The sequence below is a fragment of the Anopheles coluzzii genome, chromosome 3 (genome assembly GCF_943734685.1).
Source record: "Anopheles coluzzii chromosome 3, AcolN3, whole genome shotgun sequence".
NCBI classification, from domain to species: Eukaryota; Metazoa; Arthropoda; class Insecta; order Diptera; family Culicidae; genus Anopheles; species Anopheles coluzzii.
Window position 1 is genome coordinate 32,788,764 of NC_064671.1, and position 14,640 is coordinate 32,803,403.

The 14,640-nt window shown below is 44.8% G+C and overlaps 2 protein-coding genes across 5 annotated transcripts in view; one reads left to right on the forward strand and one right to left on the reverse strand.

Annotated features, from left to right (window-relative positions):
- Window positions 1-14,640, forward strand: part of LOC120956616 (40S ribosomal protein S21) — a 489,791-nt gene that overhangs the window by 266,424 nt on the left and 208,727 nt on the right. The window lies entirely within an intron of this gene.
- Window positions 1-14,640, reverse strand: part of LOC120956783 (ankyrin repeat domain-containing protein 29) — a 233,560-nt gene that overhangs the window by 11,279 nt on the left and 207,641 nt on the right. For both annotated transcript variants that reach the window (XM_040378509.2, XM_040378508.2), the window contains exons 4-6: window positions 4,781-4,879; window positions 3,233-3,331; window positions 1,156-1,254 (exon numbers count right to left, since the gene is read on the reverse strand). In XM_040378509.2, the coding sequence (XP_040234443.2) occupies window positions 1,156-1,254; window positions 3,233-3,331; window positions 4,781-4,879 (297 nt within the window). The remainder of the gene's footprint in view (window positions 1-1,155; window positions 1,255-3,232; window positions 3,332-4,780; window positions 4,880-14,640) is intronic.

Consider the following 14,640-nt stretch of genomic DNA (forward strand, 5'->3'; position numbering starts at 1 on the left):
TTCTGGCAGTTGCAGTCGGTGGGGAGTGACGTGAAACAGGCAGTTCGTGGGTAACACCACGACGACGTGCAAAAGCAATTTTTGCCCATTAGGAGGACTTTAATGAAGTAGAACGTTAATTTTTAATACACTCACGCGTCCAGAACGAGAGAGAGAGGAGAGGGCGAAAGAAGGCAAAACTGGCAAGAAGCAGTACACAGCAACACACAGCTGGGAAGGAAGATTGAACGGTTCGATTTGGGATTGGGAGGCCCCCGCCCAATGTTCGACATGAACGCGCATCAAAAGCTGATACATAATCTTCGACATCGTTATCAGAACTTTCCCGACATTTCCTTAAGGTTATTTTCCTCGCCCGCTGCGTCGTTGTCCCGCGCACCAGGGCCGGCTAGAAGGGGAGAGATGTTCATCAGCAAACCAATACTTAAATGCTCGGTTGCCTTCGGGGAGTGGCTTTGGCAAGCGAAGGGACGAAAGAGCAAGCTTGAATTCTACCACGGCACGACGCTCATCAATTTTCCCATTCGATAGCGACCAGCATTATCTCCCCCACCGCTCGGCTTAAGACGTAGACGTTGAGCATCGGTTTTTATATGATCGGCTGGGCTGTGTGTACTGTTGCTGTTTCGTTCGCGGAAGAAGCATCGAAGAGAGAGATAGAGAGAAAGAAATAGAGGGAGAGCGAAAAGCCTCCGAAAAAAGGAGTAAATTAAACACCAATCATGATGCCACCGTCAGCCACGGCTTTGGGAGGGAGTTTGAAGGGAGGATAGCGTCCCAGCGAGAAGCGGAGCGGAAGTTTTGACGAGAAAATCCTTGATTGAATTTACCGTCACCGCCGATGACGGGAATGAGGGTGCCGGGTGGATGGAGAAACATTTTCCCCAACCGATCTTCATTTTCCAAGGCAATGTTCGATGGGAGAGAAGAGGAGAAGGTGAAAAGGAGTACGAAGAAGCGTCTTTTTTAAGTGAAAACAACACGCAGACGACCCCCCCGCCAGATATCCCGCGCGAGGATGAAAGATATTGCGCGGAAGCCTTTGCCGGCCCCTGGCGGACAGTGACGCCGCACTGCTTGGACTTGGCTCTTGGCGGAAGTAATCCGAGGTGAAATAATGAAAACTAATTACGGAACGCCGCGCACAAAACTTACCTTCATGCAGGCGTGCACGCTGGCACCGTGGCTTAGCAGCTCGCTCACCATGGCTTCGTGGCCGCCCTGGCAGGCAACGAACAGTGGCGTTCCGCCATCCTTTTTTTTTCAGTGCAAAAAGCGGAAAAGAAACGAAAAAAACAAAGAACAACATTAAACACAACATCGTCACCGTCAGCAGGACACATCATTGTAAGAAAAATGGAGAGAGGAGAGACAACTAGGGGTGGGAAAAATGGAAAACATAAATGTGCTCTCCTGCCGTTCACCGGTGTAGTGTCACCGCTCGAAACAGGTGACCAAACAAGAGTAACGAAGGATTTAATTAAAGTGTTGGAAGGAAACAAAAAAAAACACAGTTGGAACAAAAATCTTTGTGCATGGAAGGAGGATAAAGAGGTGCAAAGTGCATTCTTTGCATAATATGTTGAATATTTGGATTTTTATTTTTTTTTGCTTCGTTTTTACACGTTTTGCTTCCCTCAATGGCTATTCTAAAGAGCACCACACGCTGCTGTTAATTTACTTCGACAGTTTTAACAATGGTTTTTCATTTACGTTACATCCTGTTAGGTGCGAGCGTAAGGTTCGCGCAGAAAGCATAAGGACTAAAAAAAGTATTAAAATACTGAAAGTTAATTATGCTTAGCAGCCATTAGTCATGCTTAAGGCAATACATAATCCACATCTAGTTTTGATTTTCATTGCACTAAATTGTACTAAAATTCAGAGTAAAACAATGATTTCTTCTTGGCAAACGTCAAATTAGCCTCATAAACCTAAATACTCGATTTACACATTCATTTTAATCCAAAATTTTACCATTGAGCGATCAAGTTATGTCTCTCAGTTACCAATTTGTGACAATGACTCTTGAAAGTTTGCATTGTTTAAGGATTTTTGACGATTATTTTGAGAAACGATGTTTCGTGTCAGATCAAAGAACGCATCAGTTCTTAATTGTACGCATCAATGCTTCCCTCTAAAGCCCGGGTTACAGCTCGAGTAAAATTGAACGTGAAATTATGGGGTTTTCTGCTATATGTCATTAAATATCAATAAAAATATGGCTTATTGAACACCAAAACAAAGTAAATTTAATTTTCACTTTCACTCGAGCTATAATCCGGGCTAAAAGCATCAAATTTTTACTCTTAACACACCTGTTTTTGGCCCTAATTTAACAATTTTCGACTCTTGTACGACCAATGACAAATTTACAACGTATTTGAGCAGATTTATGACAACTATAATTTGATTGTTTTGAGGAAAACTAGTCATAAATTGATGCCTTAGAGACTAAAATTGAATGCGTAACGTCAACATTGATGCTATAGAGGCAAAAATAGGCAAGTTGGAGTCGTAATTTAGCGGCTCCATAACGTAAGGTCTTAAGACATTTTCTAAGAAGCGTTTGTATGACCTAAAATTTAACGAAAGGACATCATTTCTGGGCCTATATTGAGTAACAACCTAACAGATTTTGCTGAGATCTTAGACTAAACCTTTGAAATATAGTACACAAACCCTCTTTCTTACAAACGGCACATCACGACGGGCTCTCTTTTAATCTACATGCCAAAGATTAAGCATAATATAAGAAGCAATTTCTAAAAGTTAAAGCAATAACTTTTTGAAATACCTAATAGAAAAAGTTTTTTGTTTGCTGCTTTTCTCTATCCTTTTCCTTGTTATTTTAATTTCCATAACGTTAGTAGAATATTCTTCTAAATTGTGTGTGTGTGTTCCTTTCGAAAGGATGACGCTTCTCTAATTAATTCACACGGTACATATGCTTCGGGTTTACTCTTTCTCCGAATAAAACAGTATGTGTTCATGCTCTTTCCCACTTCTAGCTTTATTAATACATATTGTGTTGTAAAATTGCTTGTCCTCGCAGAGCGGACGTTCCAAACAGACACATTTGTATATTATATTCATTTATTGTTTCCAACCTATTGATTTTACCATCCACCAAAGCAACACACTTGCCGGAAAGCAGCATATCGCCAGCAAAGGTACCGGGGTTAGATTTTGTAGAAAAATTAATAAACCTGCCATCAAGATGGTTGCTTACCACGGACGAACAGTCGACGGGCGCCCCTGCCTTGAGCAGTATCCTGGCAACGTCCACGTAACCGCCCTGTGCAGCGAAGAACAGTGCCGTCGTACCGGTCTGAAAGTAAAGCGAAAGCGAAACACAAGGTCCAGGTTAGTGCCGGGCTACAATACACAATACACTTTACACACAGCAGTGCTACCGGCCGCTGCTAGTGCGCTGCTTCTAACCAGTTGTGTAACCCCTGGCAACACTACTGACAAGCAAGCAAGCAGTAGTGTTGCTTCACGGTGAGTGCGTTTTTTGGAATCTGTCAAAGGTTGGGCTGGTCACAAAACACATCGAGAGCATGAACGATGACCGTATCCCTAGCGTCTCTGGGACGCTCGTCTCCCGAACGAAGGGACACGGTTGGGAGTTTAATGTAAAAATTCATTTTTCCCATGGTAACCCTGTTAGATCTTTGTCATCTATCCTCACCCTTCAGGGCGCCCACTGGCAGTTCGAAAACTACTTCGCCTTGATGGACGGAACACACGCGCTGTCCAACACCGGGGTACACTCTAGTTTGCTCCTGGTCTGTGTGTTCTCCCGAGCGTCCCCGAAAAGTGGGGTTACATTTTTATGTCTTTACGTGCTTTACACATTAGCAATTGGGTCGGTCGGTTGGTGGCCAGATGGGATGTTCATATGGTTGAAAGCAAATGAGATGAGATGTTTCAATTTATGTTTAAACTTTTCTTCCATATCAAAACCACTAAACACTGGAATTAGCATGCTTAGCACAGTATCACAGCACAGCATCACTGCCCCGAAGCAATAAACATTACACACTAAAACTCCTATAAGCTCACAACTCCAGTAGCGACGCCACGATTTCATTTTGCATCGATTTTTCCGACCATTTGTGTAACTACTTTTTGTACAAATAATTCCAAAACCGGGTGTATCCTCCCGGCAACGTAATTTCATACATTTCTATCGTATGACCGAGCAGCAGCAGCAGCAGCAGCAGCAGGGGCGGAGAGAACGTGGAAGAAATATTTCCCATTCAACAACAATCCATAAACTACCTTTCAATTGAAATGGATGCGCTTTCGGGTTTCGTTTCCTGCGCGGAATTAACCGGCAAGCGGCAAAGCGGAAAGCAGGACCACATTTCCTTTACCCGGACCGGCCTGTTTTCCACACCCGTTATCATCACCGCAGACATAAGAGCTCGATATCCGGGCGTGTTCGGGCATATCCGGCGTAAAGCAATAGCTTCTTCTTCTTGTTTTTTTTTTTTTTGGCGAAATTTCCCATTCGTACAGAACACACCAAAAATCCCGCTCTTGCCCAGAATGGGCCAAGAATGTTCCCATTACATTTTGCCCGAAAGCACCGGGGCACCAACCATTTTTTTTTGTATGCAGAAGGCGAGCAGTAATGTAAAGAGGATCCTCCTTTTAACTCATCGCTTTGGCGGCTAGCGAATATTATAATTTGTATCACGTTCCAGCCAGCCAAAGCTGTGCCGCTGGCACAGGAAGTGGCGGCGATGGGCAAAAAGGGCATTTTACTTACCACTCGGCGTGCATTCGGATCGGCACCCTGCTCCAGCAGCTCGATGACGCAAGCTGTATGTCCACCGGCGGCAGCCAGAATTAGCGGTGTGGTATAGTCCTGCACGAAAAGAGAGACAGAGGGAGGGAGAGAAACGTCAGGAAACGAGAATATAGAGCAAAAATTAACAAAAACCCAATGGCATGTCGCAGCGGCTATGGAAAGGATGTGAAGTGCGAAAAGTGGAAATTATTACGCCGAAAAATGTGCCAATAGTTTTGGCAGGGCGAAGCGCGATGGTGGTTAACGTACAGTAAGAGGATCGTAATAGTGCAGCCAGTGGTCGGCAAGTTAGTTGAGCTTAGTGGTGGTGCACAAAAATGGTGTGAACAATAATAAACTGCAATCCTTTCTCACGGAAACTAAGAAAAGCTTGGAATTAATGGGCCCCTTCACGATTATAGTCAGTTTGACAGTTGAAGGCTGAAATCATGTAAACACTCAATACGAATCCACACAAAAAACTAGCCTGCAATTTTCAGTCTAGATTATTCTAGCCTCAAAATTAGAATTAGATTCGAGTACCTGCTTGAAAACACGGTGTTGTTTACATTTACCCCAAGGTGCATTAAAGAGACCACGTGGTGGAATCTAGAATCAAAGTGTATGTAGTCCAAGTGGTCTCATAGTATGTTTTTATAACCAAATTTGAATGTCACTTTTTGACAGGATGGGTGAAAACTTTTCTTCAAATAAGCTTTTTGGAGGCTTGACGAATACACAAAACACTCTTAAAATCTTCATTCATTAGCAGGAGCGATAAAAATCAGCCTTCTAAATTCATACACCTTGGGATAAGCACACCTGTATATTCTACTCACTTAGATAGCTGTTCGAAAACTGCTATACCATGCAAACAGCTGACAGGCTGAAATTTCAGCCTACGAACTTAAAACGGAAAAGGCCCCAATGTCAGAATGATGAACTACAGTAGAATAAAAAAAGATACAATTGATTGACATCTTGATAGCCAACGCTTTCATTTTTAACAGCATTTATAGCAGCTGTTGAGTGACAATTTTCCTCTATTCAACAACTGTAATATAAAAAAAACAATTGAAAAAAGAATTGACAAGGCTCTCATTGATACTAAGAGCAAATAGTACATAATTTCCAAAAACCCAACAAGTAATTGAACTTTGTCCATGCCTTTGAAACTCTGCCACTTGCCAATCCCTGATGCTGAGCAGGTCCAACAATTTTCACACATTTTAGTAGCACCAGAACACAGGCAAAAAACGCCCTCCTCCCAACTTAACTTACACCTCCCGCTTAAGCAGCAAACTATTTATTATGGCATTTTCAATTTCCGTTCACACTTACAAATAAATCTCGCCGCCCAACTGGGTTTGCCGACAGTGACAACGATAGTGTCATCGCAGCCCACCCCGAAAACCCTTCCGCGTAGAGCGGAGCTCACGAGTCACCGAGCGAGGAATAGCATTAGCAGCGGGGAAAAGCCCCAGCTCGCTGTTAACGAAATTATGTCCATCGCCTTCGGTTCGGCTGAAATATATGCCTCCGTGCATAGGGGCGAGCAAAATGTGTTCTCGCCCCTCGCTGTCCACGGAGGCTTCTCGCACTCGATTTAATGATCAACGCCAACGCCCCCCGCTGTCCTCATATACAAAATCACGCGCCATCCTTACGCAGCCCACTTGTGTCGTACCCTGTATTCCCCGGACCGGGTGGCAGCGGTGGTCTTGAAATCACTTGAAGCATTTTAAGCATTTAAAAATGTAATCAGCACTCAGTTGCTGTATTTTTAGACCGAGCCAGGCATGGCACCAGTGGAAGTGTGTGTGTGCCAACTTGGTTCCTTCACAGGACGAAAGTCAAGGATGTTTTTTTCACTTTTTCTCACTCTCTCAAACCCCAAGAAAGGTGAAGGAGTGCTCGCTTTAGGTACGTGGCGCGTTAAAGTGTGCCTCCGCACAAGTCACAACGTCATGAGGCCTGCCTGCCTGCCAACACCAAGTGGACACTGTGTAGCGTCGCCTGGGGTGGTTGCTTTTTCCACCATTTTTCGGAGGTGGTAGCCCAAAAATCGCAATAATAACTCAAGTGTCCTTCACCGGGGCACAACCCAGAGGGTGCACAACCCACCCGTGCTGCCATCTACTCATAATCATCGTTGATGGGAGGAAGCAGTTTTTCCTTCCCCCACTTTTTTCGTCCTTGGATAAGAAGATAAGAGGCTGCCTGGAGGGTTTTCGTGTCAGTTTCTACGGTTTTTAGGTTTTGGAGTTTGCTCCTGCATGCGCGCTCCTGCATTGCCGAAATTGTGTCACCAAATTGTGCTGTGAAGTTGATATGCGCACACGTGGGCATGATGAGGGAGCATGTTGGATTTTTTTCGGGGTGGTTGTTGGGATGCATTAAAATTTGAATACGAAGCGAAACCGAGACAGGGGGGTAATGCAATTACTCTCTGTCTGTATCCAGTTACATAGTTGCAGGAGGGCGTTTTATGCTTTGCTGGATTAAACAAACACAACATGACAGTTTTGGGGCTGGCGCTGTTGAAGAGCTCACGTCGATACTACTTGATGCACACGACCTGCCACAGACGACCCAGTAATCGTCTCGACTCGTGTGCTTCGCGCATCACTCAAGGACTTTCCAGGACTTTCGAGTAGACGGAAACAGAGGGCAGTAAAACCGTCGTCTCTTAGCCACCCGAGCGACGAGATTCGACGACCATTCTGGTCCAAAATTTGATAGAGTAGGCTACTACTTCCCTTTCCAGGGATGTCCACAAGAATTCTGGACGTCGGAAGCAAACCGACGGACGACCGGGAACGAGGGAAAGAAAAGCGGTTATCCTCTCTCTAACTGGTTTTTACGATGTTTCCGCCTTCGCGCGCGCCCATAAGATCTTCACCGTTCACCGATTTCTCTTCCCCGGGCACACAAACCCATCAAAAATACGCCTTCGCCGCTCTTTAATTTAATTATGTCCCTAAATCTTCCCGAAAGCACTTTTCATTACAGCTCCTGCTCCATTCCAACTCCCTTCCACCCACTGCAGCACTCCTGAAGAAAAACCTCCATCCATTCCATTCGTCATTGCGCTCTTACGGCGAGGAAAAGCAACCCAGGACAATCGCCCAGATCTCGTCCGGCTAGATGTCCAGGGCATCGCCCGTCGAAGCTTCCGCTTCCACTTGGCGCACTTGGGCGGGAAGCAGCCAGTCCGCTTAACGGTTTGCCGATGGTTTACGTTCTGTGTCACTTTGTGGAATAAATTAAAACCCTCCAATTTCTCCCCTCCCGATGCGCCATTATCCTTTTCCTTGAACGGCTAAATCAAATCTTTCTCCAAAGAATGTTCCTCGGTTTTGCGCTGGTAATAACTGAGACGAATCCCCGCGGCGCGGGGGGTGGTAAAGGAGACGAATGGGACAGCTGGAGCTTGAATATCTGCCACCGAAGTTGCCCTTTCTCTGTAAAAAGGCCGGGATCGGGGAAGTTTTACATTTGCGAGACAACGCGGTTCGGCGGGTCGGCCAAGTGAATAAATTTGACGATTTTTAAAATGATTGGAATTTCTACTCCTATAACACTGGCCAGCTCGCGACCAAAGCGCACTGTGGGATTGTTCGAAGGACCAACTGTATGGTTGTGCCTTTATACTCATAGTTTTTCAGTCATAAAATGATTTAATACTGTTTTGATCCGTTAAAAGAACTCCTAATGTAAATGAAGATAACAGTTCCCAACAAGTTGTCACATCAAGATCTTTGTGTTTCCAATTAGAAAGTCATCTTGAAGACATATTCCTACATGTTTTGATAGAAATCGAAGTTACACTAATACTAATAATCATACTGTTTCTCAAGAATATCACTGAGATGCAAGAAATTTAAGATTTCTATGAAAAAGGTTCACATTTCCGTTCCAAAATCGAATTCCATATTGATATCATCAACATTTCCTTTGCCACAACAATGTCCCTGCGAAACCCACTGTGTCTAATAACGAAGAAATCACGACCCGGAAAAGTTGAATACTTATTATTTTTTCTTCGCGCTTTTCATTACCATCCTATATCGCGCACGGGCATCGATGGCACACGGGCGGAACCGGGGCTAACCTCAATACCGCTTCAGGCGGACACGAAACCAACACCATTCGAGATTGTCTAATCACTCTTGAGCAGAAGTTTTGGTGGCCGGCCGAACTTTCACCTTCCGAAAACACACCACACTGGATCGCTTTCTTTGTGATGATCCTTCCTGATCGGGGGGTTATCCTTAGCAGCACAAAAAGGAAGGTTGTTTTACGGGAGGTTTGTAATAAAGTGTGAAAACGTTGGTGGAAAGTTTCGGGGCGCGCGTTTTTTTATGACTCTAATTTTCTCACCTCATTCCCATTGCCGGTGGGAGCTTGTTGCTGGTTTCGCGGGATTACAGTACGATAGAGGACACAGCTCCACACAGCAAGCAAATGCCGAACAGGCTCGCGACCGATATTTAGCACAGTAATCGGCAGCTAAGCAATTAATTCGGAACCATCACACCATGAAGCAGCTCATTCGCTTTGCAGTCAACATAAAGCATGATTAGAATGAGCTTTTATGCAAAAGCCTTTGGCCGATATGTTTTTAATAAGTGAGAGCGCTGCTGGAAATGTTGCAAATGGCATAATTAAAATGGAGCATTCGCACTTTACTCCATGTCGCCGCGAACACACATATTTAGCGTCTAATGAAGCTACCTTTCATACGTTTGCGATGCGTTTTAATGGTGGAAACAAACGTTGCAAGCTGATGCGATTAGAATTCCACTCCATTCGATTTTCCGATTCTCCGAAACCACTGGATCCACCAGCACGTCAATTCACTTTACATTAGTCGGGAAATAGATAAATAAAACAAAAAAACGCCGCCGTGCGCCGGTAGTTACTAATTAATCCAGTATCAGTTTTCTCAATTACAGCTCATAATTTTACCGGACCAAACCCCAGCCCCCTTTTGCCCGGGAACATTATTCTAACCTGGCAAGACAAAAGCGGCTGTAAAACGGTACAGAGCGCGGTAGATGGAGAAAGCCCGGAAACTAGCCTGAGCGGACCCGTGATATGTAATCCTTTCCGATGCCGTTCTCCGTAAGCCAAATGTCCCTCTTCTCTTCGTTGTCTCCCATCCAACCCGGAGCAGCAGCGGCAGCAGCATCACCAGTTGGCTCGAAATACGATCAATCGGCGGAGGTTGAAAAACTTTGCTCGTCCGGTTGCCGACCGGGTCTCTCCGCTCTAATCTCTAATCCACTCGAAACCAACTCACACTGCTCACTTCACTTATTATTCCATTCCAAAAACTGGGCGGTTGTTCCGGCCCAGTCAGTGGAGCGCTTTTGATAGGACAGGGATAGACACAAAGAGAGCAGAAGAGAGCTGAAGTTTCGGATACGGAAACGTATCAATTTAATTATATTTGATTTTCATTTGATTATGTTTGCCTTTGTTTTATCTCCTCACTTCAATCTGGCATTTTCGTGTCCATCTCCCGGCACCGGTTAACGCCGGGACATGTCCCCCTCCCTTCGTTTCCATCATCCTATTCGGAGAGGCGGCTTTGTGGGCTTTGTGGATGAACCAGTGGTGGCAAGTCGCATGGCCAGTGGTGGTACCAAATCCGTCAAGAATTGGACACGGTTCGGTGGTTCGCATGGCTTGGTCCCCGGGAGCTAGCCGGCCAACTTAACTGCCGCCCCCGGCAGGCGTATCTGGAGCAGGGGCTAAACGAGTTATGATAATCATGCCATCATGCGCTACATCCTCTCACCGATGGGGTGGCAACACACACACACACACTGGAGGACTCCCCAAAAAAAAGAAGGAACAAACTGACACCCTACACCATGTTTCCCGGCCACGGGTTGGGGAAATATACGGAGTAGTTGGTGGTAGAAGTTTGACTTTGTGCCCATCCGTTTGGCTACCTCACACGAAGAGGCGATCAGACAATGTGTGTTTTTTGGAAATGATCCATCTAGTTTTTGGGGCTAGCTGCCCAAGAAAAAATGTGGGATATTTCAATCACTCTAAAAAGTACACTGTTACTACCCTAATCGAGGTTAGTGTTGGGGTATAGAGCTATGAAGAGATAGAGGAATTCACTAATGTGATCAAGGTTTGTAGATAACGTCAACGAACGGGTCAAATTGGTACCGATATGGCGGACATTATATACAATAGATGGCTTAATAATCATTTTTGCGAAATTATGAAGAGATATTTATAAACCTTGTATGTGTGATTGATACAAGAAATAATAGTAAGAAATAGTAAGAAATTGTAGTTGTAAAACTATTAAAAGGGGTTTAATGTTGACTTTGGAAGAGTTTAACAACGTCAGAAAATTATATCACATCTACATCTGTCGCTTTGGAATGTCATCACAATTAAGACAACTTCATCACTTGATATCACAATTGTAACCCAATATTTCACAACTCAGTATTACTGTTTCCAATAAGAATTCGACTAGAATCATAGTAACCGTTAATATAACTTGTTTGCTAGTTTTCAGTAGAGAATGACTACATACTGTTGCTCTAAAAACAACAAGGGGTCATCTATAAACTACGTAAATTACGGGCTTATCTATAAATTACGCCCAAAATTAGAATAAAGTTTAAGCAAATAATTTTTAATTTTTCTCGAAATTAAAGACAATGAACGTGAACAAACAATCTCTTGTTTTATGTTTTTTTACTTCGTTAGTTCCGATTCTTAGATTCTTGCCAAACCATATCGCATGGGAACGCTCACCAGATCAACGCCGAATCAATGCAATAACATCTCCAAAATTCCAATTCCGGAGTCTAGACTCCACTGCATTCCTGTGCACGGGCATCATCGGTCCCGGTACAAAGTAGCGAGAACATTGCACGTCCAGGCGCTGAGCTGCGCTGAGGTCCGAAATCCCACGGGATCGTTTATGCGAGCATTGGGGCGGACAGTATCTTATTATACAATCATCATATCTTGATAAGCGCATGCAAACATGCCTTCACCATCGCAAACACACACACACACACGTGCTGGCCCACAACCCTCTAAGTGCGAACCCTGATACCTCACACCATCATTTCACCGTTCGCGTACGGACGGTGGTGGTACGGAAGGTTTAGAAAGCATTTAGAAGTGATCCCATTTGGTTGCGTGTTGCGTCCGGCCCACCTGCCCACCAGGATCGTTTCCCGATACCCCACAGTCATGGCACAGTGTGAAGCGACGCGCGAACCGACACACGGACCGTATCTTCCCAAGCGTGCTGCTACCACTCGCGTCCACAGGATGACGGCAATGATGATGATGAAATTGATAGCCCGATGATGTGTCCATCCAGTGCCTGGTTAGAGTGAACCAGGCGAACGGACAGGCTGAAGATCGTGCTCCGTTTGATAATCGAGCCATCATCTTCCCGGAAAAACTAGAGCAAAAAGCATATGTGTGTGTGTGCGCAAGGGTTATAGAGAGCGAGAGCATCAACCCCACCTCACGAGGAACGACTGGAATGGACTATCACATTATCCATTATTTTCAATTACCATATCAAATAAAGGCAATCCCTTTCTCTCGTTGCCCGCTTTGGGGTAAAACGTGGTTGGGGATGGGAAACAGCAGCACCCTCTGTTTGCTCTTTTCCACTTTCGAGGCATTTCGGACAAGGCGAGTTCCCGGCCCTCATTCCTATTCGAGGTTATCTTGACCACTCACACGCGCCTCTTGCTGGGCCCAGTGCGCGGCGCTCGGACGAGTTCGGGATGGTTCAAATCTCCTCACGTAAAGCTCAAACGCAAATCTGATCTATGTTTGTGTGTGATTTTGGGTTTTTATTTTTGTTCTATTTTCAGTTCGGCTGTTCATGGGCTGCTTCAGCGAGTGCAGAGGAAGGCCCGGAAAAGCGCCAGGTGAAATTAGAATATTGGTCCAACTTTTGGTGCTCATTTCCCGGAACGATTTCTGGTTTGGGGTGGGTTTGGTGGCCAAAATGGAAACTAAAAAACACATTCACTAGCTCTCTCACCCACACACACAAACAATCTAAACAAAAAAGCAACAAAAAAGCTGAGTATGGTAACTAGAGCAAGCGATTTTCATCTAAACTTTCCATCCAGCTAAATCTACGAAAAAAAAGAGAAAGACAGAAGGATGTGCACGGTATGGTTCGAATGGTTTCGGGTTCTTTTCGGTAAGCTTTTTGCTTAATTTAAAAATTAGCTCGAAGCATTGGGGACGAAGCGGGGGCTTCAGGCCAAGTGAAAAGAGGGTGAAAAGCTCGACACAAACAAGCCGGACCGAGCCCAACCCAACCCGACACAAAAATCTGATCCGTTTTCCCGACGACGCTAGCACATTTTGCCCCAGCGTTTAGTAATCGTTTGCTTTTCTTCGTTCGTAGCGCAGCACACACCTGTCTTTCTATTAGTACAGCAGCTCCGGCCACTTTCTCTCTCTCTCTCTAGCACAAACACATACCACGCCATCTATAGGAGGGGAAGAAGGTTACGAAGTTTTATCTAATCTTTCGTGAATTGTGACACTTTTTCCAATCTACCACCGTCCCACCGGCTGATGGAAGCGCGGGAAAAGGAAAACCTAAATTAAAACACCCAGGCAACAGGCGATTGGGTGTGCTTGGACTGTTTCGGGCCGGATGGTAGCTGTTCTTATCATAATCATTTAGCAACAGCAGCAACGTAAAAAAAAGGTACGGTAATTTCGCAACCGTAGCCTTTTCCTGCCCTTTTTCCCGTGCTGGTCGCACTAATCGCTAATGGATTTTAGAGGAAGATCGGAAATAACCTTAACGTAGCATCACGCGATGATGAAGCTTGATAAGGTGAACGGTACACCATCAAGCTTCCGGGTTGGGGAAAACAGGTGAAGCTTAGCTTCAATTAGAAACCGGTGTGTGTGTCCACTTTTGGCTTAGCAAATTGCATAATTTTAAGCAATAGTTTGTAGATCGGCATTTAAATCGCGCCTGAAAGTATGCCCAAACGCATTGCAATTTATGCTTATTAAAGCATCTGTATTATCTTGTTCGTTTTTTTGTTGTTGTAATAAACCAGCTTTCAAGGATAAACAGACACACATACACACACTCAACACACTCGCACACATTATAGACAACCCCGCAAGGCATGCTTTACCCTTTACAACTTCAGGCTGGTGGTGGATGAACAAAACGCTCCTCCGGAAGAAGCGTGTCCCTTTTTTGCCTTTATCATCCTGTCACCCGTGGACTCGCATGGGGCTTGTCAAATCTTGTTTGCCAAAAAAAGGGGGCAACAAGCAGCCCTTTACCCCCACAGCTCTGTTCCACCAGCTCCCTGTTGTGGCATTGATGGCTTTATTAGAAAAAGGTTTTCCCCATTTCGGCTGAAAAACTCCTCCACCAAAGGTAAACACCGGTGCTTACGTGTATGTGTGTCTTTTTCTACAATCCTCCATCTTCTCTCTTTCTCTGTTTATATGCCATCATTGGGCTTGTTTTAAAAGCCTTACTTTTAACCATTTTGAACGGGCAACGAAAAAAGGCTAAATACAGATCACATCTGCCTGACACGGGCTTGGGATGAGAGGGTTCTCACACACACACGCACACACTCACAGAGGGCAAAACCGGAGGGAGAAACACTTTTGTGTATGTTTGAGTTTACCCGAAACCGATCCTGAGCAACTAAACTTATCTTTTAATTGATTCTGTCAACGTGGCAACGTTTCCCTAGGATTAGCTCCCCGCTCTCCGCTTCCAAGTGGGAAGGGAAAAGTTTCTGCCAAGTATCGACACGCTCGGAGGAGGG